This window comes from Electrophorus electricus, chromosome 8, assembly GCF_013358815.1.
Source record: "Electrophorus electricus isolate fEleEle1 chromosome 8, fEleEle1.pri, whole genome shotgun sequence".
NCBI classification, from domain to species: domain Eukaryota; kingdom Metazoa; phylum Chordata; class Actinopteri; order Gymnotiformes; family Gymnotidae; genus Electrophorus; species Electrophorus electricus.
Genome location: NC_049542.1, coordinates 10,946,976 through 10,972,281, shown reverse-complemented (window position 1 = coordinate 10,972,281; position 25,306 = coordinate 10,946,976). Strand labels below are relative to the sequence as shown.

General features: G+C 40.9%; 1 protein-coding gene across 3 annotated transcripts; it reads right to left on the bottom strand.

Annotated features, from left to right (window-relative positions):
- Positions 1–1,721: 1,721 nt before the first annotated feature.
- On the bottom strand, positions 1,722–24,637 carry atp1a3a (ATPase Na+/K+ transporting subunit alpha 3a). 3 transcript variants are annotated; one of them, XM_027016254.2, is made up of 22 exons: positions 24,528–24,637; positions 24,186–24,323; positions 20,292–20,405; positions 18,839–18,898; positions 15,716–15,919; positions 15,105–15,218; positions 14,761–14,895; positions 14,358–14,475; positions 12,579–12,847; positions 11,270–11,468; positions 10,224–10,468; positions 9,724–9,916; positions 8,680–8,992; positions 8,279–8,429; positions 7,659–7,827; positions 6,270–6,424; positions 5,888–6,011; positions 5,022–5,167; positions 3,728–3,858; positions 3,128–3,229; positions 2,781–2,872; positions 1,722–2,520 (listed from the first exon to the last, which is right to left on the bottom strand). In XM_027016254.2, exons 2-22 carry the CDS (start codon positions 24,189–24,191, stop codon positions 2,492–2,494), a joined length of 3,069 nt encoding a protein of 1,022 aa, XP_026872055.1. In that variant the 5' UTR covers positions 24,192–24,323; positions 24,528–24,637; the 3' UTR covers positions 1,722–2,491. The 3 variants fall into 3 exon arrangements, with proteins under 3 accessions (XP_026872055.1, XP_026872056.1, XP_026872057.1); XM_027016255.2 differs by lacking the exon at positions 24,528–24,637 and adding an exon at positions 24,413–24,521; XM_027016256.2 differs by lacking the exons at positions 24,186–24,323; positions 24,528–24,637 and adding an exon at positions 22,771–22,853.
- Positions 24,638–25,306: the final 669 nt, after the last annotated feature.

Sequence of the window (25,306 nt, the reverse complement as noted above, 5' to 3'; positions counted from 1 at the left end):
GAGACGACCTTGGAGCCTGTCTGACCATTGCCCCCCCTTTCCCCCCTTTGCTGAGAGAAGGCATGCGATCGATATTCTATCACACAGAACAGTGGAGCGAGAGAGAGAGAGAGAGATAGAGAGAGAGAGAGAGAGAGAGAGAGAGAGAGAGAGAGAGAGAGAGAGAGAGAGAAAGAAATGGGGGTGCAGAGAGATTACAGGAGGGGGAGGACAGCTGACAAAGAGAATGGTATGTGTGTGTGTGTGTGTGTGTGTGTGTGTGTGTGTGTGTGTGTGTGTGTGTATACACCATAATGAGGGGACATATTCTGGTGTTATGGAGAAGTGGCTTCAAGGCATGTTGGTAATTTTGTTTAGTAGGTATGTTTGTGAGTGTGTGTGTTTGTGTGTGTGTGTGTGTGTGTGTGTCTACATGTGTGAAACTCATTGCTGCTCTGTTCATCATCAAAATGAAACGCTGGCTCTGTATAACTAGGGAATTAATCAAAGCGTTCACAGCACTAGCTGTTTCTTCCTTCCTTCCTTCCTTCTAGTAGTCTCTTTAAAACTCACATCTAATAGGCTATTACTGTATTTGTAAACCCCTTCAAACCCAAAATAGAAATCTTAGGTTTCTTTTAATTCTCAGCTAATTAAAAAAATAAATAATTCGGTCATGAGTTGATGCTGTTTTTAATGTATCTGGTTGTTGCTTGTTTTGACTTTGACTGAATGTAAATATTTTTTATAGATGCCATCTGGATGAGGTCATAGGTGTTTTCCACAAATATACGAAATGTAGGGATTTTAAATGTTTTTATGAAGCATTGACAAGCTGACACACACACACACACACACACACACACACACACAGTTCCTATATATGATGACATGAAGAATGTGATACAAACTCAGCATTTCCAAAACATTTTGTGCATCAGTATGGATTGTGTATTAGTAGGGATATTTCAGAATATCATTTATTTTTAGCAAATATATTTTCAAATTTATGTGTCATACTACTTAGTGAACAGTATTAGAAGTCCTCTTCCCCAGTAAATATTCATTTTATTTATTTAGTGAAAGACCTCTATCCAAAACATCCCTTTTCTGAAAAACATTGGTAAGATGTTGGTCTTCTTTGGTCATATAGTACATATAAACCACATTACCTGATGAATGGGCTAGAACAGTTACAAACTTCACAGGATGACAGGTGTACACCTCCATAATTCATTACTTCATATAAACACCACACACAAAAACAAAACGACACCAAACTGAAAAAAGAGAGATCCTTCTTTTTATTTCATTTTTGTGCTGCTGTTTTGCATGTAAGATACATCACCTTAATTTGCCTTTTTTTCCTATTTTCTTCACTTATTTAAATAATGAAATCTGAGAGAAATCTCTTTTTCCTAAGACACAGAAGGACTGTATTTTCTTCTTTTTTCCCAACAGGTGAGAGGAGCGGGTTCAAGGAGGAAGGATCATTCACAGCAGTCACAGACAGACGGACAAACGGACGGACGGACAGGGAGAGAGGTGGGGAGAGGGGGTTGAGGAGGGATGTGCAGGCGAAACAGGAGGGAAAAAGAGGAGTAAGAGAGAGACAGAGACAGAGAAAGAGCAAGAGAGTGGCAGTGTGCTTTCTCATGTTTGAATACAAGGAAAACAAAAATAAGCAGCTCTCAAACCCACTCCAAACATAAAAAAGACCAAAAAATAGTAAGTTATATAAACAACTGTATATGTATAAAAACCAAGACATGAGAGAGAGAGACAGAAAGAGAAAGAGTGAGAGAGAAAGAGAAATACAAGGTAATTGAGAAGAGTAATGGTCTGGGAGTGGGGGCATGCCATTCATTTTTCCCCCCACAGAGCGCGATAGTGAGAGTTTCAACTGTTATATGGTGGCAGCTGTTATATTACTCTTATGCACTGGGAGAGGAGCATGAGACCAGTGTGCTTAGACAGAGGGAGAAGTGAGGATAACAAAAAAAAAAGGTTGAAGGAAGGTGAACGAAGTCCGGAGGGTGATGAGGCTGTCAGAGTGCGGGGGGCTTGGGCCCGTAAGCCCTTAGGTCCTAGTTAGTCACCAATGATTTTACGGCTAGCTAGCAGTTACAAGAGGCAAGAGTGACACCAGTGCTCATTTCAGTTGTGGCAGTGTAGCGAACAGTATCATATCAGCAGTGTAATCAGCAAAGATAAGAGAGACTGGCTGAGGAGGATGTGGTCTGTGAGTCGGAAAAGGAAGGGGGTGGGATAAAAAACACTGGCATACGATGAAGGAGGGTGGCTGTCTTCCCCAAACGCTGTTGGTCTCATCATCTTCTTAGCAAAAGTCAGTGGGGGTCACTATGATCTCTTGTAGAATGTAATGGGAAGGAATAAGGAAGGGAAGGAGAGACAGACAGAGAGAGAGACAGAAAGACAGAGAGACAGGGAGAGAGAGGGAGGGCTAGTGCAGGAGACGGAGAGAACGAAGAGTAAAGAATGATTTGATAATTTAATAGTAGGTCTCCTTTTCAACCCAACCTGGAGATGCAGAGGCAGGCAGAGAGAAAGAAAAGATTTGGTTACTTAGTATATATCATATAAAATATATCATTGTGCGTGAGTGTGTGTGTGTGTGTGTGTGTGTGTGTATACATGTGGTGTACGTGTGTGTGTGGCGTGTGTGTGTGTGCGTGTCTGTCTGTCTGTCAGCTTGTGAATGCTTCATGAAAACACTTAAAAGCCCTACATTTTGTATATTTGTGGAAAACAAAAAACAGAGATGCGTGTCCATCTCTTACCTCCTGGGTTTCGGCGTAGGATGAGTTTCCGGATCTCATCATAAACAAAGATTAGGAAACTGTATGGGAATGCGCAGAACCACCAGCTGGGCCTGAGGACAGAACACAAGTGTAGGATCAGAGATCTGCATGGACAAATTTAGCCTCTTCAAACCTATCAAACTGATCAACCTTCACAACACTGACTGACTTTTGCTATATCCCTGTTTACCACAAGGGGGCAATAGGGTGGAAGTTTCCAGAAATTATCAAGGGCAACCTTGTAAATAGATCTGAGAGAGAGAGAGAGAGAGAGAGAGAGAGAGAGAGAGAGAGAGAGAGAGAGAGAGAGAGAGAGAGAGACTCACTTGAGTGGGTACATCCTGAGAGCCACGTCCATTCCTGGGCAGTAAGACAGGAAGGCAGCCAGAGCTGTCTCCTCAAACAGACCAAATATCAGGATCTTGTTCCTGATGAGCAGAGACCAAATACACATTCACCAACTCAACCTGAAATCATGCTGGTGCCCACTAGTGTACATTCCTTGTTAGCTATAATGACTCTTTGTTACTTTGAATACAATTTGATTTTGCTTTTCTAAATGGCTTTTAGATACAAACATAAGTGAGAGAGGAAAAGGAAATTAAAGCTCCACAGGTGCTAATCATAACTGAGGAAACACTAATCTAGTTTGCATATGTCATGTGCTCTTTTCCTTAACAGGCCTTAAAAATTAAGTATTGATCTGTCTGATATATTGTCTGATCTTATATTAATCAGCACTCTAAACCAGAGACATCAGATACACATGACCTTGGACATGACAATGAACAATGGACCTTTAGGAGAAAGGGACAAGGACAAAAATAGCATGAGGGTACAAGAAGATGAAGAGGGAGGGAAAAAGGTAGAAGAAGGGAGAAGAGAGGAAGGGAGTAGGGAGGAGAGGAAGTGAAGTGGGCACTGACTTCATGCCTTGCTGGAACACAGAGTTGCGGCGGGTCTTGCAGATGATGACATCGGCCCACTGCACCACCACAATGCTGACGAAGAAAGCTGTGTGACAGGTGAACTCCACAATCTTCCTCTGCTCATAGGTCTGAGAGAGGGAGAGAGGGGGAGATAAAGAAAAGAGGAAGGCATACAGGAGAGAGAGAGAAAAAGAAAGAGAGAGGGAAGGAAATGGTGGAGAGAAGGGAGAAAAGCAGTAAATGGCAGTATAAAAAAGCTTGTATAAAGTGAATGAATTTCATTGTCCTCATGTGTGTCTTCAACCGTTACAGTCTCACATAGAGGACAACTGGTCTATATGGAGCTGATATAGCTAAGGATAACTGTGAAAGAATACCAGAACGTGAGATAATACAGACAGCTTTTACACCAACAGCTTTTAATTGTTAAACCACAGATCAATTAACCTCAAATCAGACTTCTAGTTGGTTAGGTAAATTGTCAGAATGTGAACATCTGTTAGAATGACTGCTTATGAATGTTTATCAGTGTGATGCTTATTAAAGTAGCAGATCCTGTGTTTTTTTCCAGCAAATAATTCAAGGGAGAAAAAACAAAAACAAATTTTGGCCATTTGTTTAAGGGTTGGCGCCAGGCCGAGGTCCCTTCCGGCCACCAGAGGGAGGCCTCGAGTCAGGCACGCCACTAATCAGGCTTAACACCCAATAGCTGGGCTAGACCTTATATAAGCCCAGTGACCCATGCTGGGTCTTTGCCAAAGTTCTGAGCCAAGCTCCTAGCTGGTAACTTAAGGTACTGTGGTCTGTGAGCTCTTGTGCTACACCTTACTTCTGTGCTGCGAGGGTGTCCGTGTTTTTACACATCCCCTCCTCTCTCCAGTTTTCCCTCTCGAGTCTGTCTCTCTCTGGAGGCTTCCCTTAGCCATTCAAGTTCCTCCCTGTTTTCTGGTTTTGTTTGGGAAGTTTTAGTTTGAGTTTTCCCCAGTGTTTAGGAGTTGCCATTTCTTCCTGTGGTGTCCTTTTGTTCTCCCTTTTTTCCACGCTTGGAGTGGTGTTTAGTTTTCCCTTTTGTTTTACCTGACCCAAGCTCTAACTGTTCGGCACACGGACCCACCATTGTTAGAGTGTGGTTGCTTACCCAGTAGGCTGTTTGTATCATCACCCAGCTGACCTGGGTTTGAGACCACCTTACAATTTGGCTGAATGTAGAAAAAATGAAATCATGACACAGAGGGTGAGGGTGGCTCTAATTCCCACAGTCTGGGGCAGGGGGAGAGAATATGCTACCTACCCATTGCTGGCCATAGCTGTCCTCCAGATCGTTGTTGGAGCGGTCATCCCAGTTCAAACGGATGCCCACAAGTAGAGAGGGCAGGAAGCCATTTTCAGCCATGATAACAAAATAGGCAAAGAAGCCACCAAGTGCCTGAATCATACCTACAGAGACAAACCAACAGACAGAGAGGGAGAGAAAGGGCTCACAAATTAAAATTCAGGTGATCGCTTGCAATACCTACTAGTTATCCTTTAAACATTTTAAAAGTGGAGGGATGAATTGCTCCAACTGAAGAATGAAAAACCAAGTAAACGTGAAGCTACTTCATATACAGTAACAAAATATGATGGCAATGGAATGAATAAAAACTGGTACATATTTGAAAGCACTGCACACAGAAATTGGCACAGGCATATTTTACAGACAATTTGATTTGCGATCGGAGATATTTGTTTCAGCAATAAGATATGAAAACAACACACTTCATCACTTTCCTTAGAGTGTGATCCTCCCCATGGACCAAGGGGCACACTTAGAAAATGCTAAGCATGCCAGGATGTGCACAAATATGATTGTATTACAGAACAGGAGACTCTCTTTCACCACCCACTGTGTGGCCAAGTGAGCCATGAGTGCTAACGCACTTTACTACTGTGACAACAGCACTTCAAACGGACAAGCCACACAACCATTCTACTGAGATTTACTGGTGAGTTGGAATCACTCATCATTTTAGAAAAACACAGGGATGATATAGCTAACGGGCATGAGAGATTCATCCATTGTTCAGCATTTCATGAGGGAGCATACTAGGTGAATGTAATGTCTTGCATGTCACCTGGCCCAGTGTGTGTAAGGGTGTAGTGCGGCCATGTGCTAACCGATCTGGCCATATGCGATGCTGATGAGACGCTCGTTGACCAGCTTGTCCCTCAGGGGGTTACGGGGCTGACGCTTCATGATATCACTCTCTGCTGCTTCATAGGCCAAAGATATGGCAGGCACCTATACACAGAAGCCAGACTGGTAAGGGTGTGAGTAGTGGTGTTCATGTGTATGTAACTGAGATGGAGTTGGGTGTGTTTGAATGTACTTACAGTGAGGTGAATCTGGTTAGGTGTGTCTTTAGAGCATATTGTATGGATAGACAGGTTTCTTGCATAAGATGTTTGTGTTCTGTGTGACTGGGTTTGAGTGCATGAGTGTTTGCTCAGATGCTACTGTGTGTACAGTTTTCAGCATTTGCATTTCTGTGTGTCTCACCATGTCAGTGCCTAGGTCAATGCAGAGAATCGTGATGGTGCCCAGAGGAAGAGGAATGTTAACCAAGATGAAAAACAGAAAGGGTGTGATCTCAGGGATGTTACTGGTCAGGGTGTAGGCAATAGATTTCTTCAGGTTATCAAAGATTAGACGTCCTGTACATATGACACACACACACACACACACACACACACACACACACACACACACAAAATACCACAATAATTTTAAACATTCATTTGTGAGTGCAGACTAGATCTCCTGTTATTCAGCTACACAGTAAATGCCAAACTGTGGAAGGCTGAGAACTTGCTGGTAGCATATTGTGCATGGTGACAACAAATTACACAGATGCTAGTTCTCAGATGGAAGGCTTCCAAAGGATGCATCAGTATCTAATTTCATGTTGAAAGAAGTGAGCAAAGAAGAGATTTCACTAAGGTGGGACATAAGCATCACAGGGCCATTGATGTCGCAGAGAACCATGACCAATGTGAATATATTAGCAAGCAAGGAGAAGTTTCAAACTTTACCATGAAGTACCATTTCTTTATTTCACCCATTTATCAACTTTTGAACTCCATTTTGTCTTACTTCTCATGAACCCATCTTGCCATATTTTCATTCTCTCTCACTCTCTTTTTTTCTTCTCAGTCTCTCAGTTTAATTCACTCATTTGGCAAAGCGCAATAAAATATCAAACTGAACATTCTCAGTGGGACTAACAATAAAAAAATAGCATAAGAGCATGTAAATAAATATAAAATAAACAATAAAATTCTTGTACTAAGCAGACAAACATTGCGTTAGGGTTCAGTGAGATCCTCATGGTTCCTCAGGCTGTGACATATAGTTTTGCTGTGATAGATGCTCCTTGATTTGACAAGCACATTTTTTATTTTTTAGATTCTTCCAAAATGCAGAAATTTTGGGATGATGCTTTTCAGTTTTTTGATAAAACTTTCTCATTCTTGTGTCATGCTTAGTCTTTTCTGTCCAATATTTTTTTTGTCTGCTTGCTTATGGCTGCTTGCTTATATTCTGTGGTCACTTAGCTTGTACTTGGATCTCTGATGGTGTAGAGATATACTGCTAGTTCACATTTTCTGTTTACAACACAGTTCTGGTTGTGTTGGACTATCGTCTCAATGCTCCAGATAGTAAGTCAGTTAAGTCTGACTGGACTTTGGTCAGCAATGCTGATCTGAGGCTGTTGTAGGTCAGTGATCAGTAGTTTAGTGACCAGTTAACAAGAGAACTGGGATTACAGTTGAGCTCTTGGGATGTTGGGATTTTAAGTGCTTCATTTTGTAGTGTATTTTGTTTGCTGGATTTTAGATGTAGCCAACATGAGAGCTCTTTTGTCCCCTCTTTCTGTTTCTTGCTCACCCTCTTCCACACCAGTGACGATGGAAGCAAAGTTGTCATCCAACAGGATCATGTCAGCAGCCTGTTTGGACACGTCAGAGCCAGAGATTCCCATGGCCACCCCGATGTCAGCCTTCTTCAGAGCCGGTGAGTCATTCACGCCGTCCCCAGTCACAGCAACGATGGCACCCTGATGAATACAATGGCATTTTAAAGCAGACTGAGCTAAAACGGGGCTAACAGGAGGAATATTTTATGCCACTGAACATTTATTTCTCTTGGAACCAATATTTAATATAATGTTAAAATATTTTTTCCTAGACATGGCTAATGATGAGTGAACGCAATTAGCAACATTATCATTTAAACTATTCCTTTAAACCCAGAATAAAGGTTAGGATGAAAAATAAATTATGGTCATGGCCAAGAATTTAAATCACACAAATCACCCTACATTAGAATTTGTTAATGCATATGTTTGTGTACATGTAAACATGTTAAGAGTGAGTGTGTGTGTGTGTGTGTGTGTGTGTGTGTGTGTGTGTGTGTGTTTGGGTGAGTGTAAGGGTGTGTGTATTGGGGTGTGGGTGGATAGACAGCTGTGGGAGTGGATGTGTGTGTGGCTGTTTGTTGGTGTGTACCTGTCTCTGGCAGCCCTCTACAATGATGAGCTTTTGCTGTGGCGAGGTCCTGGCAAAGACAATCTCGGTGTGATTCTTCAGCACTTCGTCCATCTGCTCCTGAGTCAGATCCTTCAGGTCCGAGCCATGGATCACACATGCTTTGGCATCCCTTACAGCACAAAGCACAAACCCAAACTCTGTGCTACTAGCATCAGCATTACACACCTCTATAACACACACTCTCTTATAGCCTTGTTAATGGCGATCTACCCTAAAACACTTGCAGTGTTTAAATGAATTGCATTGTGCAGTCTGCATATTCAAATAGCTTAGGATGGCTATATATCTGTTGTCACTGTCTGTGCTGATCCTTGTGTGTGTTGATTTACACTGTACACACCATGTGACTGATACAGTACCTGGGATTGACCTGGCTAACAGGGATATTAAGACGGGCAGCAATATCTTCCACCGTCTCGTTGCCTTCTGAGATGATGCCCACCCCTTTAGCAATGGCCTTGGCTGTGATTGGGTGGTCCCCTGTCACCATGATGACCTTGATGCCGGCCGAGCGGCACTTGCCCACTGCATCGGGCACAGCAGCGCGGGGCGGGTCGATCATGGACATCAGGCCCACAAAGCACAGGTTGTCTGTCTGGAAGTTGACATCATCGGTATCGAAGGCAAAGCCTTTGGGGTACTTGTCTTCAGGCAAAAACAAATGGCAGAAACCTGCACAGACAAAAGAAGAGAAAGAGAGAGAGAGACCTCTATACCCATATTCTAAGTGTAGCATCAGTGGGTTGATCAAAGTCTTTGGACATTGTTACATTTTCTTTCTCAGATTGATGTGCAACTATATGCACTTTTGTAGATATGGTCAGCAATTGAACTTTCCAATAGCTCATCAGAAAAAGTTGACCATGCCAGCAAACACACAGCACAGAGAAAATGGCTCTCATGGAATAATTGATGGAATAATTGCTAGACTAAAACAAAGTGGAACCTTTGGAGACATGTTTTTTTTGTTTTTGTTTTTTTTTTAAAGCTGGTCATTAAAATGAATTAATGAATTGCAATAGTGAAATATGATTTGCAATAGTGAAATAGCAGCCCCCTAAAATCAAAGTGATTAGAGGCAGGGAGAAAGCAGAATCCAAGGAATTGTGGTCTTGATGTTGTAGGAAGGTCAGGGAACAAGCTGTGTCTCTGCTTGGCCTGAAGGCCTCTACCCAACCAGAACAGGAAACAATGAGTTGAGGAATGCGGCCTTACATTTTGGTTTATTGACACATAGCTGGTAGCAGCAGTTCTGGTACATAAGCAGAATCTATAGGCCTCTCCAGAAAACTTTTCACAGTGGAAGAGAACTAACTCAACTGTCTCAAGTGGCCATCACATATCACATATACTTTTCATCATAATTTTCAGTGGCTAGACTAAGCTCCCTCTCTTTCTCTCACCCAGCACTCGCTCTCCCAGTCCTCCCAGCTCCAGGTAGGCATTCTGGAAGGCCTCCTTCATCTCCTCATCCATGGGCTGCTCCTTGCCCTGCAGCATGATGGTGGAGCAGCGATCCAGGATGCGCTCTGGCGCCCCCTTCATCACCAGCAGGTAGGGGGTGTTTTTGGAGTCTTCTGTCTCATGCACTGAAAGCTGGGGATTTGATTGATTATGGAAGATTACACATTTTCCAAATACTGTTCTACCTCATGATAACAAATTAGAAAAAAAAAATCTATCTTCCACTCTTTAGCTCTTAATGCCAATGGGCATTGATTATTTTAGCATAGTTCTAACCCCTTCATAGTTCGACCTTTCAATCAGTGTTTGGGAAAACCCAGTTTACTGGTACTTTATTGTAAATCCTCAGATTGTATCTTTAAGAAGCTTCTTTGTACTTGTATAGACTTTCCAGTAGTAGTTTTTTTTTTTACCCTAAACCTGAACTGTTACTACAAACCTGGTACTTGTTGGTGGAGTTGAAGGGAATCTCAGCCACCTTTTTGTTCTTGTCCCTCATAGCTTTTACTGAGCCACAGGAGAGCTCAATACATTTCAGCAGGGCTGACTCTGAGGCGTCACCAGCCACGTCCCTCTTCAGGATTGGGAGAGACTCCTGCCCTGCCTTAAACACTGCCCTATTGCACAGAGCTGCCACACGGGCAAGTGACACCCATGTGACTGAGGTCTTATCGAAGGATGTCCCTAAAATGAAAAACCAACCATTGTTACTTAACGTTCTCAAGGATGCAATACATACTTTTTTTCTTTGCTTTTTAGTGGGTATTGGCTGGTCACATGACTTAAAGCCATTTCAGAAACGGAAGTAATCCTATATTACTTTTAACACTACACCTCCTTCTTGAAAATAGTATTTTTGTCTGTGTAGTCAGTGTAACATTTCACACTTGTTCCTTTTTGACATTTCAGAGATGTATTTGTTTTAATAATAGGAATTTTATAAAATGCTGACTTTTAAGACAGGAATACTTAAAATGGCTTTTTCTATATCTTTTTAAAGATATATTTTTCACAATGCCTGAAAAGCCTTCAGTAAAATATTAAATCAATAACTGTACTGTAGACCAAGCTAGAGTGATAGAGTGATATTTTTTTACAGAAAAATAAATATGAAAATTTGTTACTGAAATATTATACTCAAAGCAAACATTTTCACTGCAAGGTTTTTCATAAACTTCACAACTATCAAATTCTCAGATTAAGAGTGCTTCTCTAGAGTCTTCATCTTTTCTATGTAATCACATTTTCTCAACTATGGAAATTCAAATTACATTAGCTGTCCCCCATGGAAACATTTAACTTGTGGGACCCCTGACCATGAAAACCATTGTCAAAAGACTATGTGTTATGGTGGTCAGTCAGATCTTCTGGGAATTCCCCAAACACTAAGGTTGCTGGTGAGTGTAAGGTGGAACTACTTGGTGGTAGCAGTAATTCATCTCAAGCAAGGTTTACAGTCCTAGGAAATGCAGCTTGGCCTCCCACCTGACTGATCCTCAGTGGTGTCGGCCTCATGGATTTGGTTGTCAAACCACATGTGGGCCACGGTCATGCGGTTCTGCGTCAGGGTGCCCGTCTTGTCCGAGCAGATGGTGGAGGTGGAACCCAGTGTCTCAACAGCTTCCAGGTTCTTCACCAGGCAGTTCTTACGAGCCATACGCTTAGCTGTAAGGGTCAGACAAACCTGGGAGAGAGCAAGAGGGAGAGAGAGAAAAAACAGAGAAAGAGGACAAAGGAACAAGAGAGAGATGAAAGGAAAGAGGACAAGTGGATAGTTTAGCATTAGGAAAGAATAAGTAAAGAAGAAAGAGGAAGTGTGAGAGTGAGAACATGGGAGATAGAGAGACAGCCATAATTGGAGGGATATTGAAGACAGTGGAGAGGCAAGAAGGAGAGTGTAGAAAAATGTGACGAAAGAGCAGGGAGAGAAAAGAGAAAAAAGCCAGTATTAGTGAAATCCTTACAATAATTTATTGACATGGTGCAGTGCCGTGCAGCATTGCACTTGCAGAACATTCTAGAAGGAGGGTCCCTGAAAAGCACAGCAGTGCAGCTAGCTAAAGCACATTCTAGCTTTTTAGCGCAGTCCGTGGGCACAGGCTAGCCCAGCACAGCCAAGCACAGTAACAAGCAAACAACTGCAAAAGGGTTGAATCACTTCTAAACGACAGCCATCTACCAGTGCCAGCAAACCAGAGAACCAACAGAGTAATACTTTATCAGCTTTTCACACTGGCCTAGGCCCTCAACAATAAGAGTCTGAAAAAGAGGACCAGAGAGAGAGAGAGAGAAAAGAGATACAGAAAGAGACAGAGAGAGGAACAGACACAGAGATGGCGAGAGAATCACAATCACAAATAGTCACAAGAGTAGAGGGTCAGAAAGAAGTTAAAGGAAATAAAAATACATCATAGACACAAGCGGTAACAGATACACATGACAGTAACACACACATTCACCAACATAGAGGAGTCACAGATAGTATCACTGACACTACAAAAGGAGTTTAAAAAGACACATAAATGGGAAGATTCAGAAATAAATTGAGTGCGATAGACCCACAACCTACACAGCTGTGTGTTAATGCACTGGATAGAATTGAGGTCATATATACAACTATACACCCATACACTCACATACGCACTTAGGAGAACTTGGATTTAGCTGCCTTAGATACACACACAGGCAGAGTTACACACCCACACCCATACAAAAACAGAATAATGACTAAGTGAAGGAGTCAAAGAACAGAGAAGAAGGGGCGGGGGGCTGGGTAAAGGAGAGCAGTTCTTACAGTGACGGTGGCCAGGAGCCCCTCGGGTACATTGGCCACAATGATGCCGATGAGGAAGATGACGGCCTCCAGCCAGCTGTAGCCAAGAATGATTGACAGGATGAAGAAGGTGACGCCCAAGAAGACGGCCACGCCTGTGATGATGTGGATAAAGTGCTCGATCTCCTTGGCAATGGGTGTCTTGCCCGTCTCCAGGCCCGAGGTGAGAGTGGCGATACGGCCCATGACGGTGCGGTCTCCAGTGCACACCACGATACCACGGGCTGTCCCTGAGTGAAAGCGACATTGAACTGGCTTTAAGTGGCATATGCCACCTTACCATAATAGACAGTTCAGCAGTTCTACCGCCAGAGATGACTAAAAACTTAGCAGTAATGGTGTCATACACATTAACCTTTAGAATAGAGCATCACTCTATAATTACCATATATTAGTGCCCTTACTTACTGTTTAATAATGAAAAATTGACTGTTATTCATCTTGAATAAGATGCTTTAGACTTTCTAATTCACCAGCAATGAGGCATCATATCTTATTTAATACAAGTTGCCAGTAAATATTCTAATTTGAGGTATATGCAAAATCAAACATTCCATTTCAAACTCAGACTGGGTGGACTGGAAGTGTATGAACAAAAGCAATGAAAAACCTAGAGACAGAGACCAGAAGTTTGGTAAATGTCTATTACACTGAAATTGGTTTTAATAACTGCAGCATTGATCATCTGTATATGCCTTTCTGTCCATTTTCTTTCTAGTTGAACTGATGGGTAATACAATGACAGGGCTGCTGTTTCAACCAATCCTACTTGTGAATGTGCTTAAACATAAACATACACATAATTACCATTTGTATGCTTCTGTACATTTGGAAATCCAACTGAAGAAATCTTTTTGTTGTTTTTGTAATAACTATACCTGTCAGCAGGTGGCAGTAGTTTTATTATGGAATAACTCCAAACTAGTGTGGGACATCAGAGTGGCAGCACACTGCCGACAGGGAGAAGAAACACAGCCAGCAGCTCACTAAACCGCACCATTAATCTGCTGACCCCTTATGGACCAGGTGCTTCAGTGGAAGACCTGCTGACAGCAGCTGAAAGGCCCTAGCTGTGGCTCGCACCCAGATCAATGCATGGCCACCCCAGGAACCCTCATTAGAGTGAGAAGGTAACATGGACTCCTGGCTTACAGAAGGCAACAGAAGAGCCACTTCACTACTGCTTACTAGGGAGCAGTGTGTGAGCAATCTAAACTATGAAAATGAAAGCCAGGAAAGGTCTGAAGTGTAGCAGGCTTCTGTTGGATTGTTGGGTTTGCTTGGACAAACATAGTGTATAATTTCCCTGTTGTTGCAGTAACGTCATTTTTAATGCATGGAAACAGATAATCAGCTGATATAACAGGACCCCATAAATACAGAAATAGCTCTAATCAGATTGCTTTTCTAGTGATGGGTAACTGCTCCTTAAAAACCTATATATTCTTATTCTATATTTAGAGTCATAGCAAGAGAGAAAGCGAAAAAGAGAAAATAAGAGAAAGTGAAAAGAAAGCTTGTGTGAGCGACTGATAAGCGACAAGATGGGGTGACAAGATGGCACAGAGAAGTTGTTGTCATGGCAACACTTTCATCTCATCCAGCTCCCAGCAAAAGGAGGCCATATTAAAAGTAAAATTCTGGCAGAAGCAGAGGCGCCAAGCGGGAGGAAGGAGAGGAGCGCATGCTGCCTGGGGCCGGGGGCCGGGGGCCAAGCGGGGGGAGGGGCCCGAACCACACCTTCCACGCAGTTGGTGGAGAAAAAGGCGATGTTGCGGGTTTCCAGGGGGTTGTCATGGGTACAGTCAGGTGACCTCGTCTGAGGCTCTGACTCGCCGGTCAGAGAGGAGTTGTCAACCTAAATGATGCATAAAACAAATCACATTTGCAACACTGGGCACACCAGATGATGACCAGATTATCCAGAGCTACATACACATGCATTGATATGGCAGTGCGTATGCTCTTTGGGAACCAAACCTACAACGTTTGTGTTGCTAGCACCTAGCTCCACCTACTGTATAATGGTAACTACTAGAACAAAACCAAAATTTAGTGTTAACATACCATGCACAAATGTAAGTTGTTCAGCAACAATAGTATTTTGTGTTTGTGTGTGTGTGTGAGTATGAATGTGATATACCTTGCAACCATGAGCAGAGATAATTCGAAGGTCAGCAGGGATCCTGTCTCCTCCTTTCACCTCCACCAGATCTCCCGCCACCACCTCCTCAGCATTGATCTGCAACTTTTCACCCTCACGGATCACTAATGCTTGCTATGTCACACACACAAATACACACACACACTTTTATTATTATATAATAAATCCTCATTATTAGGATTTATTAATCACCAAGTATGATATATTTTAGAACAAGGTGAAAATTAGACTGGGGTTTTCAGTTTGAGACAGAATGTTTTAGGACATTTAGATTTTGGTAAAACAAAATAGAGAAATTTTAATTTCTTGGCTAAGCAGAGTACCTGGGGCACCATGTTCTTGAAAGACTCCATAATCTTTGAGCTCTTTGCCTCCTGGAAGTAGGAGAAGCAGCCGGTAATGATGACCACTGCAGACAGCACTATACCCAGGTACAGCTGAGGAACAAGTGAGAGATTATGGGTTAGGATGTTCCTAATCTCGTAATTATGATCTTTTGATTTCTTTTAATGGATTACTTGTCTTTTATTTTCACCACTTTTCATCAATTTTCTGGTTTATAAGAAAGGATTTGAATCAATGTATTTAAAAAACTGCTTGATTGTATGCTTAGATTACTTTTCAATATGCCCCTTGAACACAGGAAATATACAACCTATAGAGGTATGCTCCTTCAGAGCCTAGTTTCAGACGTCCCCTAACATACCTTTCCTGAGAATCTACACAGATCGGTCAGTGTTAGATGAGTGCTGGTACTAAACTCTAAATGGCTTGATCTCCAGCAGAAAATGGGACCTCAGCTCTGTGCAAGCATTGTATTTGTCCCTCTGTATAGACAGTACTACATCCCTTTGGTCTTCTCAATGATGTCCATCTGCCCCCACTGGCTAATCTGTGCCTGTGAGTGTGTGTATGTGTGTGTATGTGTCCTCACATTGTCTCCAGCTGGCTCATCTTCAGTGACTGCCTGGATGGCATAGGCCAAGAAGCAGAGGATAGCTCCGATCCACAGCAGGATGGAGAAGCCCCCAAAGAGCTGGCGGCAGAACTTGACCCACTCCGGGGTGGTGGGGGGAGGGGTGAGTGCATTGGGACCATCCCGAGCCAGGTACTCTGCTGCCCTGGCATTAGTCAGACCCTAGCCACAGACAGACAGCATTAAATAAGTATTATCAAGAACACTCATTATGATTACAATGATGATGTATCCAAGTAATTCTGTGTGAAAGCTTTTATCCAAAATATTTCAGAACAGTTTACAAAGCAGCATTAAGAATCTGGACACAGAGCAGGATTTGTTTAATCAGTTTTTTAAATTTTCCAATAATGAAAGAAAATGATGAAAAAGACATAAACAACAGACACATATATCCTACTTCTCTTTCCTCAAAGCTAACAAGCCCTTTCAATTTGGTATTCAAAGGAAATTAATCAGTTGGCAGTTATGTGGTTCTATTTAGGATACAAATTCTCTGAAGGAAGAATTAATCTCTTGATGTGTTTAATCCTAAATCCTATCCTTTTGTTGTCTGTTTTAATTTTTTTCTTTTGGTCTGTGGTAGTGTGTGTTCAGGGTGGCACTGCTGTGTATTAGGAGTTCGGGCTTCTCGGATGCATGGTTGGTTGCTCCAGACAGCATTGGCTATAAACACGTTCTTTCACCAGTTGATGGCAAGCGGCTTCTTTATTTGGTTTAGCACTGCACACCGCTCCATTGACTGCCCACCAGTCAACAGACCAAACTTTTTGATTATTGGATTTGTTACTTGTGTCACAAGTGTTACTTGTGTTACAATCTCTTTTCCTCTTTACTGTGTCTCAACCCTAGAAGACATAATACTATAAGGACAATCATTAATTAAGCATTCCATCTATCAGGTATTCATGGCAGAGTTGACTGGTGGAAGCCATTCCTTCCAAAAATGCTGGATGGAGGTAACTTGGAGTTTCTCAAAAGGTAACTGAACAACTTTCAGACCATGAGAAGCAAGAATGTCTGGTCTGAAAGTTTTTAAGTTACCTGATGAAACACTGATCTATTTGACCACAATTCCCATTGACTTGTATGGAGAAAATTAATACCACATATATAACAAATAACGTCTTAGACCTCTGCCACAATGTTCTCGAAACATCAGAGGTCAGTAGTTTGGAACATATATACTCCAGTGATGAACTTACACATTTACTCTCATCCATGGTTATCCCCATTAAAAAACCCAAATTCTTTGACCTTGATCTTGCAGAAAACTGCATGAGTTTTTTTTTTTCACCTGTTCTCTTTATTCATTCAACTTATGTGTTAGCCTAATTTTACTGTACTTAAGTTGAACTTGTCATTGAAAATGAGTTATATAAAACTGTCTAAGTACATTGACATGGACATGAAACTTATGGCAACTTTAGTTAAAAGTACTCATTAACTAACTTTGCCAACTCATACTATACCGTCTGATGTTGTACAGTAAAAACCCCATCTGCCCCCATTTGCACCACGCTGCCTATGGAGGTCCCTCAGAGAACAGCTGAGCCTCCAAAGTTGATCATTCCCTTGGCATGCCTCAGAACGCAGGTCAGCCAGCCAACTATGAAGGGGTTTGGCACGAGTCCACCTTTGTGGTACAGGGCAATTGTGGGTTGTTCAGGGTTCAAACTAAGTTTACAGACAAAAAAAGAAACCTTCTAAATTAATCAACTCCTGTTACCATCCCTACATTCAACAATGGTTGTGAAAGCAATTTGCTGAGGGTATGTTTTACTTTGCATTGTTTTTCTTTGACTATGGACTAGCAGACTGGTCAAGATGGAGGGAAAGATGGATGCAGAAATAAACAGAGCAATCATTGGTGAAAACCTGTGCACAGTACCCAACACCTCAGCCTGGGGCGAAGGTTTACATTTCAATAGCCCAAAGCATACCACCAGTGGCTTTGCAAAAAAATTGTAAAGTCCCGCAGTGGCCTACCTAAAGTCCATACCTGAACTCAACAGAGTTCAAAAGGGCTGTGTAAACTGGCTTAGCTTAAAACAATTCTGTATTGAAGAATGGGAGAAACTCCAATGGAGAGGTGTGCCAAGCTTGAAGGAATATTTCCAAGAAGTCCTGAGCCAGCCAAAGGTGCTCTCACTACATACAAAATTAAATTTTAATATTTTTATAAATAGAATTTCAGGGGGTTTTTTTGTTTTTTTGTTTTTTTTTTATAAAACATTCCAAAAACTTGCTTTTGCTTTGTCATTGTGAAGTATTATGTATAGACTGGTAAGAAAAAATTAGTTGAATCCATTTTAACATGAGTCTGAAACATACCAAAATGTGACATTTCTTAAAGGTTCTGAAAACTTTCTGTATTCATTATGTCACCAAGGGGGCAAAACCTTTTGAGACTCGAAGGTTTGTAGAACTGAGGTCTTTTCTGTGCTCCAATGACATATCCAAATGTCCTTTCAAGTTTCATTAAAGGCTAAGTAACAGATTTCAACCCATTTTTAACAACCACTAGTAAAAGAGTTCTGGAAATATACTGATGTGAAACATGACAAAAGTGCAAAAGCTAAAGTTGGAGCAATAAATATAACAAATATTTGAATTGTGTAGAAATACTTAAGAAATGAATTAAACTTCATTGCTGAGGATCCTTTTGGCCTTTTAAAATTACTAAGAAAAAAAGCTGTATTACTGTAACTCCTGTTGAGATGCCAACTCAAGGCACCAAACCACATGTGCTGTTAAAATATATTGACATATGTGCAATGCCATCAAATTTATTTAGTGACATCTTCTCAAACCATTAACACCCACTGACAGTAAAAAGGAACTCTATAGCTGTCCACCATCTAGAGCATCAACATGACAAATTCCAATGTCCTATGTCCTGCTTGTTGATAGCTTTGTGATAGCTTCATAAGCTGTTTAAGGATGCATCTTTCATAACAAAAATATGTTATGAAATATGTTAGTGTGTTGTGTACACATTTTGTCTAGCCTTTTGTGAAAAGGGTGGCCAGGATCCTCAGTGGTACATGAAACATGTAAAAGAAGCATTCACAAACTCACCTGCACAATGTCAGTGTTGTACTTTCGGCACACTTCCTCAACAGACATCTTATGTTCTGTCTAAAAGACAGAGACAGCAGCACAGAGAGATTGACAGATTTATATATATATATATATATATATATATATATATATAAAATTTACAATCAAAAATTGACTAAATATTATAGATGTTATAGGTATAGATAAATGCCTTATATATATAATGTTTAGTCAATTTTTGATTTTAAATTTGTGATTTTACTGCCCTGATGCTTATTTGTTTAAAAACATTCACATTAAAGCATTTTTAATATTTGTTATCTATAAGTAATGGCCTCAGATGAAATAAAAAGTGTAAATCAGAGCTAATTAAAGAGTGTCTGTAATGACTGTGAGGAAACATAATGGGTATGCAGGAATAACTCTTCACCTGAAATTAGATTTATATGAATGTGTGACTGTGTGTGTGTGCATGCGTGCGTGTGTGCATGTGTGTGTGTGCATGCAGATATTCATTAAAATGTGATAGTGAGGAAGCTTTTTTGGTCTGCATTATAAAAAAGACTACACAATTCATTTTTTCTCACAAATGTCAGCAGAACTATATTGAGTCTCTTGGAAATCTTCCAAGGAAGCACAGAATTCAAGTGATTTTCTAACCTCTAAGAATGTCTAAAGCCTGCTATCTTGCAAGCTGACAGCAAAAAGGGTCAATATTAGTCTACACTTTTCAACTATTGTAGTGACAGCTAACGATAAGTTGTGAACTTAAAGTTCATTACACCTCTTGTTTATAAGAATTTGAGCAATGGGGAATTAGTATCTCATTTAAAAGGACAATTGTATTACCTTAAATGTTCTTTTTATGTTTTTTCTTCAGTGAACCACTTAGCTGCAATGCCCCAATAATCACTAACATCATGCTAAAATGTGAATGATCTTTCATGTTACATCTAAAAAAATGCATATCGACTTGCTGATTGCAGCAGATTTTCACAATGGACAAAGCAGAACACACTATTAGCTACATTACTAATAACAAAATTCATTCTTATCAACATCAACATTGTCATGAACATTCCATGTTACAAACCAACAACCTATAGTGTTAACCAACAGTTGGTGAGATACAGCTGTATAGGCCAACTACTTATCTTATTACATTAATTAATGGGAGAATAATTCTCCTTCTTCATAGGCAACCAGGTCTTTACTGCTAACTACTTTGAATTTATCGATTACTTAAGATATCTAGCTAGCTACTGTATGGATCTGCCAAGACTGCTGTTTTTATGCCTATAGTAAAGGGAATCAGTTGGAGGGAGGGAGAATGCCTTCTAGTGTATCCTGCTAAGCTGCCAGGCACAATGAAAGATCCTAAGGATTTAAATTTGGGCACTGGTTCAGGTTTAGGCCCAATTATATTTACCTACAGTAATGCCTGTGAAATTTTTGTGTGTTTGCGACTTACCAGCGGTACTTCTCTCTTGAGGTCATCCAGATCTTTCCCTCCCTTCTTCTTGGGAGAGTCCTTTTCATCATTGTCCGTCGTGGTTGCCACACGGTAGCTGTCCGACCGTCCATACTGCAGAGAGAGAGAGGGGGAGAGAGAGAGGGAGAAAGCAAGACAGAGAGAGAATGCAAGTGATTTCTTGTAACAACAGCTGGTAACCACTAGAAGAAGATGGAGGGACTGATCCAATTAATGATCCACAAACCAATAAATGAAAGAAAGAGAGAGAGAGTGAGTGTACAGATCATTCAGCAAAACAACATCTAGAATGCAGCCTGGGACAAGACTTCAATCCTAGTAAAAGATTACTCTCATATCTGCCAATATGAAGGCTGAGCGTCACAGAAAAATTGTTTGCCATTTTTAGAGACAGCTCACTTGTCTCTATTATGTGAGTGCTGTCACTAAATGATTAGGGCAAGCAGTAATCATATTTTTGGACTAGAGAGCTGTTAGGTATGGCATCCTGCCTCCCTTCCTGCTCCCAGTCATACTTGTACAGAGAAAAAAATCCTGCCCATGCCTTAAGGGCCCTAAGGACTTTAAATGGTGACACCAGTGAAAATTAGTTTAGTCTAAGACTGGGCTTAAACTGTGTCTAGTATACCAGTGCTAGGTGTACAGGCATTGTCACATTACAGTGCCCAACTTGGTTGTGTGCTTCAGAAAGCTGATGAGCCATGTTTAACTGTCAGAGTACTATGACAAATGGTACCTGTTTGGTACAGAGTACACTTCATACTGAGGATCCTCTTGGCTCCCTGTACTCAGGCTGTAGCGCCCAAGAAGAGCGCACTGGGCATTACAAGAACTGATGTTCTCGTGACTCAGATACTGCTGCAAACCCACCCACCCACCCACATGACTGGACATGCTCAGATCATCTGCAATCCCCCGTGGTAGTGAAGGAGTCTGTCTGTGTCTGTCTGTGTATGTGTGTGTGTGTGTGTGTGTGTAGTGAAGGTTGGTGTAGTGTGGTTAATCCACTCTAGGTCAGTCTACTGACATGGCATCTCTTCATATGCTGTGTCTATAACATGTATTTGGAGCTGCTAACCAGCCCTCGATGCATTGTGGCCACATCTATAATACTAACACACACTTATTTATGTTCCACCAAATTACAAATTCACACTAAACTCACTACATAAATGCACCAAAACAGATAAAAGCATATTAAATCTCCCTAAGATGAGATGCAGTATTTGTATTTCTGATAAACTTTAGTGTGGTCGGGTTGGCCATGTGTCAAGAGCTGAACAAGCGCTTGTTCTGTGTCTTAATAACCCCACTAAACAATCTCTCCCTCACCTTCTGTATGTCAATTTCTTCTGCTCTCCAACATTCTACCTCCAGTAGTACTTATCTACATTTTTTCAATTTCTCTTAATCCTTCAATATTTTGTTTTAAGTAGGACAGGTCATTATTTCTTTCACTCACTCCATTACCGACCCTCCTGCTTGAACGTATGGACGGATTTGCATAAGAATCCCATAAAGATTGTGTCTCTTTATCTTCATTCAGAAAGTGTATTCCATTTGACATTTCCCATTCCCTTTAATTCTCTTGGTTACTAGTCAAGCTGCACCCTCACGTATGCACACAACTTTATTGCTTTTTACAAGATGGTATATCCAGACAAATAATACGTTTGTTGATGTGATCTGCTAAATTAACTGGAAATTTACCTTGAAACAGAGGAAATGGATTCAAATATTATTGACATTTCAGAGGACTGACTAATCCAAAAGGCTATGACATCATGAGGATAACCAGGGGATCAGCACGACTGCCTGCACGTATTGACTGGATGACAGTGGGCTGTGCCATAAAACCCAGTATGGATGGCATAAGGAAATATAGATAAACACAAACGCAGAAGACGATTCCAATCGATGACAATTAGATGAACAGAGATTAACACTCATTTACATTATATTTAGGCCGTGGCTTTTGGCAGACGCTCGTATCCACAGCGACTTACATATTTAATAGTAATCTATTTCTGTCGCCTTGTTTGCCTCTCACACATAAAATTACAGAAGCCAATATATCAAATGCAGCGAATCAAACTGGACGCTACAATAACAACAACAACAAAAAAAAAGCTAAAGAAAATTGAGCAAGTGCCTTTCCTCAAATTTTTTAACTAAGACGAGCTAATAAAACTCGTCGGTCACCCACTAGCACACAGCAAGAATCACCTTCTGCAAATCGATCTCCATGCAAAAATACCCCCATCAACTCTTTATCACCTCTGAACATGACACCACAAGTTGAAACTGCCTCAAGGTCACACCATTTTTACCGTTTTTTTCCCAATCGCCTCAAGAAATCGCTTGACGACACACCACCGACAGGTTTACCTACGCGCACCTTCTGCAATCAACTTTTTTATTTGAATGGCCTCGTTGGTGTGTCTTAATAAGCCCCTACCATTCAACATTTTAAATCCCATCGAATGACGACATCCGTACGGGAATATCTGCTCTCGCTGACCAGTTTCCTTTCTGACGCAGTCAGTGACCGTAGAACAGTCCTCCTTCCGTTTGCCCGACCGAAATGACCGTCTTGTAACGTGCTGTAGAACATAGTGCCGGAATAAAAGAGCAATAGTCGAAGCATATTTGCGTCAAAGCTTCTCGACAAGTATTTTTCTGGCGTTTCTATTACGTTCCATTGTGAACAACCCACTCAATTCTAAATATGGAACTTTGAGTCCATTAATGTTTTAATATAGACTACATAATATAATAGACATGAATGTAAAAATATACCTAGGCCACGTTTGCCTTGCTCTATGTTGCAAACACCCCATCTGAATTGAAAAGCGAATCAATGTTGAAATAGGGGTAATCGGCATTAATCTTCCTACACTTGTCTGCGCCCTGCTCTGTCGTCAGTCGTCTGCTCTTTTCATCGACTATTTTGACACGTTGGATGTTACGAATCCAGTACATGACATGTCTGTTTGCCTAAGAAAGGTATCAAAGGGGGTAGTGTGTTTGCACTCAACCACCCCGTCTCCACCCTTTACTTTTCTAGTTAACTGCAATGTTACATTGCCGATCTTTTCAGGACTATGGTAAAAACCGTACTTGGAGAGTCTATGGAATGGGGCATTAAAATTTGGTTGCCCTTATGTGCAATTTAACGCGTCGACAGATCTCTCAAACTACCTTGGACAAATATGAACCACCATAGAAATGAGTCAAGTATCAATAATAATGCTAATATAATAATGAATACAATGGTAATATAATACAATTTAAGACCGTTTAGCGGTGCATATTTGCCTGTTTATGCGATGAGATGTAATAAATGGTGTCCATATTTTGCACATCAGTCTTTACTCCCCGTAGGCTACATATTTTAGATAACCCATAGACCTGGAATTCGACGATGGGTTTCCCCTTTTCTTCTAACCGCATTATGACGCACCGCGCGAGTGCTAGACTGAGTACCATCATGTATTGACAAACCTGGCGCAACCAGTAAAGCGGTGTAGGAAGCATCCTGAAAATGGTACCATTGTTTTACAATGTCGGTGATGTTGGACCACCCTCTGCTAAGCATAACTCTGAGGTGCAAGAATTGATAACTGTAGGACGAAAATGAACGAATATTAATGGAAGGGTATTAGCATTTACTCACGCTATGAAAACGCACAAATCTGGGATGATTTGATAGGTTACACCAAACTGCACATTTCTATGTCTTTCCATAATAGCACAAGTTTTAAAACATGTCGTGGAATTATTAGAAAACAGACAGCAAAATATAATAATATACACATCATCCAAAAATTATAGTTAAATAAACCATGAACTGTGTATTTAAACAGTTCTTACCCCCATTTCGGCGTAGTCAGTCGGTGTCTGTAGTTCTTCAATCTGCGCTTGGTTTGTCACCCAGAAGTGAAGAGATGGAGGTGTGCGGTGGTGAACGACGATGTCGCGTCCAAAAGGAGAGCGTGAAAAAGACCCCTTCTAATTGAAGCAGCAGATTAATAACAGAAAATAATGAATATATATTTTTATTCTATTGTATCATATACAATAACAAACACAATAGGGACCTCATGAAGAAAATTTCTTTAACACATTTCGCATCGGGGCACTTTCATCGAGGTGAGAAAACAGTGGACAACGATTATGAGGGCGTCTCAGGCGGTAAGCTGAATCAGACGCAACTGATGCCGGTGAATTGAAGAAGCGAAGCACTTTGCTGTATGTGACGTCTCCTTCCGCTGCTAGCGCCAGCTGCCGTGGTACACCGCACACTCCGCGCCTGAAATAAGACCCCGGTGAGTGCGTGAGGTGAACCGCCTAGGCTATGAAAGGCCAAGCTTGGGAGGTTGCTTCTATTATAGTCAACGTTACTATTACCTGACAGAATTCTGCACCAATGGTTTCTCTTTAAAATGTCTGAAAACGAAACTGGTCAATTATTTGCAAAATACTGAACTCAGTTAACTGAATTTATTTATTACTGCTGAAATATTGGAATGAATATGGTGGCTTAAAAACATGACCATTACATTTCTGTAGTTTTAAATTAACCAGTCATGGCACTATGCAACATAATATTGCTAAGATACATAACTGTAATCTTCCAATCCTTAAACCTCCTTCTCTGATATCTTATTTTGCACTGTATTTTTGAAATGCGTTTTGTATTTTTGAAACAAATGCAATTAAACAAATCAATAATCAACATATTTTAAAACAAATTCATAAATTTACACTCTGAGGCCATTTTATTATACTTTATTTATATAACAGCCTGCCTCTTTTAAAAGCAAAACATTTTAGCTGCAACTCAATAATAAAGCATAAATAATAAAGCAGGCAGACATGGTTAAGAAGTTCAGACAATGAGGATACAGCAGGCATTCATAATAATCTCCAAACTGAAAGATTGTGTGGCTGGGAAGACATTAGCCTGTTTGATGAACTGGGGAACATTAACC